The 5,407-nt window shown below is 43.7% G+C and overlaps 1 protein-coding gene across 1 annotated transcript in view; it reads left to right on the plus strand.

The window, feature by feature from the left end:
• The window catches only part of GRK5 (G protein-coupled receptor kinase 5), a gene marked incomplete at its 5' end in the record, with an annotated part of 98,347 nt that overhangs the window by 91,928 nt on the left and 1,012 nt on the right, over nt 1-5,407 (plus strand). The window contains 3 exons of the mRNA XM_009277915.2: nt 1,439-1,576; nt 4,013-4,150; nt 4,985-5,116. Coding sequence (XP_009276190.1) covers nt 1,439-1,576; nt 4,013-4,150; nt 4,985-5,116 — 408 coding nt within the window. The remainder of the gene's footprint in view (nt 1-1,438; nt 1,577-4,012; nt 4,151-4,984; nt 5,117-5,407) is intronic.

Consider the following 5,407-nt stretch of genomic DNA (forward strand, 5'->3'; position numbering starts at 1 on the left):
CGCACAGCCTTGGTGTCAGTGCAGGCTGGCTCAGCCCCTTCCTTCAGCAGCCGTTTAGAAATCAGGGTACCAAAAGTGCTGAGCGGTGGGGGTGTCTGCCTGGCTGCATGCCCGGCTCCAGGAGGCATACCCTTCCTGTGGAAAATGGCTGGGGTTCTTATTTCCTCCATGATGTTGCAGTGTAAGTATGTAGTCTTTTCCCCCAGAGTGGAGACTCCACAAAGCTAGCCTTGACTGTTTTCAACCCATGTTTATTTTTCTGTTGTGCTAAGGCACATGTTATGCATCTCTTTAATAGGCAGTTGAAATCTCTGGGCAGATTATGGTGAGTCCAGAGTTATATTTTCTCTCCTCTATCTAGGAGAGCATCACACAGGCTTCCTCAAAGATGAATGGAAGGACAAAAAGGAACCAAATTTGTGAACCTTCACTTTTCAGCAGATTGCCTGAAGTCAGTGGTACATTTAGAAAGGTCCCTGTCCCAAGTGATGGTCTTTCTGCACCAGTCATTTGCATGCTGAGCTCTGCCTCTCTTCAAGTGTTTAGATGTGATCTCTTACGACATTGATTTAGCCTACTTGATTCTACATATATGATTTAAAAGAAGAGGCATTTTGGTGAAGATTTGGCTACATGTTCTGTCTCCTCATCCACCAACTAGCCTGTGCCAGAATTGTTCTTCCATTGAACTGTTCTCTTGCAGATCAATTAGTCCATCCATACAAGGTCTTCCAGGACCTACAACCCCTGTGTTTGTGTTCATGGACCTGCTTATCTAATAGACCAAGGATGCTGAGTTCAGTTAGCGTCCATTGCTCCATTACAGGTACCCAGGAAACAGGCAGGACTTGCTGTAGCAGGTAGAGGTGGTGCATTGCCCTTCTCTGAAAAAAAACCAAGGCTGAACTGAGGATGGTTACCAATACTGGCTCTGTGGACAAAACTCCCCTTGAGTTCAGCAGAGATAAGCCCATGAGCACAAAGGGTTGTTCAATGTGTCATGTGATGTACTGGAATATACTACAATGGGTAGAGGGAAATACAATTTCATAGTAAAGTCATTCAGCCTAAGCAACATGGGAAAATTATTCTTACGAGAGTAACAAGAAAAAAAAAGAACTGAGAAAAAGCACGTGGGACTTATGAATATGCATCTATATATGTGATTAGGGTATGTCAGACCTCTTCTTGAAAGTGTTCACTGAAAGTAAGCAGAAGCAACAGCCTATATTTTGACTGTAAACACTTTACAGCAGGTAATTTTCAAAGGGTTTCACCAGCGTGTAGAACAGCGCAGTCCTAATCCATTTAACTTTGGCAATTACAATTCCCCTCTGTACTTCCTTCTGGGCACATTCAAAACCAACTGGAGCTAAAAATATCTTTGTGGAGCTCTTGCTTTTCTGACATCCTTACCATTCCTCTTGGCATGTTTCAGCTCCTCACCAAAGACGTGAAGCAGCGGCTAGGATGTCAAGGGGAAGGTGCAACAGAAGTGAAGAGGCACCCCTTTTTCAAGAGTATGAATTTCAAGCGGTTAGAAGCAGGAATGCTGGATCCTCCCTTTGTCCCTGATGTAAGTACGATAGGAAGAACCCCCAGTGGCCTCTTTCAAGAGATTTGTTTCTAAAATAACTTCTCTCTCTTAGAGCTGTCATCACTCTCTGCATGGGTAGCTGCCCTAGGAAGATGTGCTAAGTGGTAGGGCTGGAGTGGGGAGGCTGGGAGGAAGAGGAGAGCTGCTCTGTAGACATGTGCATGCAGGGTGGGTGGGCCTCCACATAGGTGGTAACCTGGGACTTGATTCATTCCCACTCACTTTACCACAGTCTTCCTGTGTGACGCTGGAGGCACCACTTGATCTGTTCGTGCCTCAGTTCCCAAACTTCAAACTGGGAACCTTTGTATTCCCTTATCCACTGTAGTAGTGTGAGAATAAGTATGCTCAGGACCAGGTGGTGCTTGGAACAATCAGCGATGAAAGCCACATGTATGCATACAGATATATAGATATATATACTGAGGTGAAAGCAGAATTACAAAGTCCAAAGCTCTACGGAACTGAGGAATGGACTGGATCATCATGAAAACAGGCATTTGTTACACAGAGTCTGAAACAGGTTCAGATATCAAGTCTCACCTCAAGCAGAGGAGGTGACCTGGACCTGAGAGAGCATTTTGAACCTGTTAGTGTTCATGGGGTGCGGAACCCAGCACTGAGTCCTTACTCAGGATTACACACCAGTCTTGCACACACTGAAAATCTTTGTTGCACTGGCAAGAACAAAACTTTTTCCACCCTTTTGTGGTATCGGTCTCCACGCCAGTGCACAGAGTTATCTGATTATTTTCCTCCTGCAGGGCTCTCTTTCTGGCTAGACCCTCTATCCTTAAAGTTCCCATATGGTTCTAAGTAAACACTGCCATTTTAACGTATTAAGGAAAGTAACATCTTGGCAGCTCTCATTCACATTGCTGCAAACTCAACCAAACCAAAGTGGTTTGAACGCTACAAAAGTTTACTTTAGCTGCTCTGGTTTTGCTTTACATTTTACTATGCGGCCTAGTTATTCCTGCCAATTAGCCCATGGTGTTACAACCTGCTTTAGTGGGAAGAAATAGGAGACAAGCTACTATTTCTTTCTGATGTAGAAAATTAGAAAATTCTGGGCTCAAATCTGGGATCCACCAGAGTGTATTAAAAGCTTAACTGTGGCATGTAAGGCCTAGAAGGCACCTCTTATAGACATATTTGCTAAAGCAGAGGCACATAATTTTTTATGGCTATTTATTGGGAACTCAAGAGCTGCCCCTAATTTAATTTATTTTGCACTTCATGCATAGATTTCCAAGTCTTTACTGAAGTCAGCTGAATCACCCAAAGCTATATAGCCAATGGCAGAGGTTGTAATCCAACCCATGTCTCTCCATCCTCTTCTAGACTACTCTGTCTCCACAAAAATGTTGTGGATTGCAGCCATCAGGAATGCAGAGGGATGCAGTCTCCAGCAACTAGGGCTTCCGTCAGGAATCAGCTTGATTTGTTTGGTCACAGTGCTCAGATTTAGATAAAATGCTGCATGGTTGGACCCCTGGGCTGTGCAGTCATGGTACCACGTGTAGACAGTAGGATTCAACACGTGCTTGAGTTCAGCAGGTCAGGCTAGTCCCACAAGCCACCCCTCAATTATCCCTGTGCATCGAAGGGTAACTGTGTTGTTGATGGGCACATCAGATGACCACACTACCTCTAGGCATGCAGATGACCACGCTAACTATGACAGGTAGCCAGTGATGACTATTTCTGCTTTCTGTGGCTGACTGCTGGAATATGAGCTAAAAGCAGCGTCACTGCAAAGAGTTCTGTCTCTGTCATCCCAGAAAATTAAGCAGTTTAAAAAGGCAAAGCTATTTGACTATTTGTTTGAAGAAAGGCAGCCAAGTTAAAAGAGTTAATAGAGGTGATGCTGGACAGCTTCCAGCAACTGAGCTATTAATAAAAACAATGGAAAAATGCCAAACCTCTTCTGTTTTCTTTAGCAGTTAGTATACATTCCTTTAAACTTTTAAGCTGCAAACTCCACAGCTATCTGAGCAGAAGGACACTTCTACTTGAGGTCCTTTTTCAGGGCTGTCTGCAGTGTGTCACTCGTAAACTTTCTGATTTTCTGTTGTGCCCTCTCTAAAAGAAGAGCCTACTGCAGGATTTGATTTTTGTTTTCTTGCTCTTTCTGTCCTTTCCCCCTCACCTCTTAGCCATACGTTACATGGATGACTAAAACCCACTTTGGCTGATGCTTTAAGGACTTCAAAGTGGGAAGCTTAACATGCTTAAAGTGAAGTCAGCCTTTGATGATAAACATGCGGGCAGAGCAAGTCTAGAGAAGCAGGATGCAGATAGTCACTTGTTGTTAGGCATTCTCACTTGACTGAATCTGTGAATGAAAGCACATGGTCAGACTCAGAAGTATTTTTTCTCTTGCTGTTTTTCTTTTTTTTTCTGCTGAGATAGCCCAGAGCAGTATACTGCAAGGATGTGTTAGACATTGAGCAATTCTCCACAGTGAAAGGAGTCAACCTGGACCAAACAGATGATGATTTCTATTCCAAGTTTTCCACAGGATCAGTGTCTATTCCATGGCAAAATGAGGTAAGGATGTCTCACAGTAAAATTACTCCAATAAAACCCCTAACACAGGTGGTTTAAGAGGAGCTGTATATTTCCAGTAATATATAGCTACTGGATAACTTGCCAGACTGTAATGCTTTCATAAGTTACAAATGGCCTCTTTCAAGACCTATAATGTACCACAGATGTCGGGTTCAGGTGACTGTATCTGTTGGCTCTGCCTGTTTGTGGAAATTGGCAAGGATCCTACTGCACTTCCTTCTCCTGGATTTCTACAGAGGTGTTTCGACAACAGCTCTGAGGAACTTCCGTGGGATGGCTGGAAGTCCTAATGGGAGGCTCCTCCGCTGGAGATCCTCATCTCACCCATTGTCTTGTACCTGCAGCGGGTCCCAGCTACAAAAGTTGACTCTGGACCTTGAACTGCTCCAGGGTTTCCAGATCTGGGTCTTTGTTTCTGTTTGATATCAAAACACAGCCAACAGTGGATTTCATAATCCAACTCCGGATCAAACAGCAGATTCACTTGGGCAGAGGGGTGTTAATAACTGGGATTTTGTGAGTATGCCTGTCTTTACCCAATATTCTCCACAGTGCTAAAGAAAAGAACAGAAAGCTTTGTGGGGCAACTTCTAATAAGACTGATGTGCAAACATGCAGAGCAGACTCAGCCTCTCTTTTTCATACATCCTATTTACCTTCTATAGCCACCAGCAGGAATCCAACTCTTAACTCTCCTAACGTATTGCTCAAGCTGCTGTTCCTGATCCTGACTTTGAATAACCTAGCACTACTTGGAATGTATTTAATGCAGATGTGTAATTTCTTTTTTTCTTTCTTATTGTATTCCACTAGATGATAGAAACAGAGTGTTTCAAAGAACTGAATGTATTTGGACCAAATGGTACTATTTCACCAGACCTAAACAAAAGCTACCCCCCAGAGCCACCCAAGAAAGGATTGCTACAGAGAATATTTAAACGACAGGTGAGATCTTTTATGACTAAGGCAAGGAACCTCCCTTAGATGCTGTCCTGGTTTCGGCTGGGATAGAGTTAATTTTCTTCCTAGTAGCTGGTACAGTGCTGTGTTTTGGATTTAGGATGAGAATAATGTTGATAACACACTGATGTTTTAGTTGTCGCTAAGTAGTGCTTACCCTAGTCAAGGACTTTTCAGCCTCTTATGCCTGGCCAGTGAGAAGCTGGGATGGGGCACAGCCAGGACAGCTGACCCAAACTGGCCAAAGGGATATTCCATACCATGTGACGTCATGCT

This window comes from Aptenodytes forsteri, unplaced genomic scaffold, assembly GCF_000699145.1.
Source record: "Aptenodytes forsteri isolate BGI_AS27 unplaced genomic scaffold, ASM69914v1 Scaffold15, whole genome shotgun sequence".
Taxonomy (NCBI): domain Eukaryota; kingdom Metazoa; phylum Chordata; class Aves; order Sphenisciformes; family Spheniscidae; genus Aptenodytes; species Aptenodytes forsteri.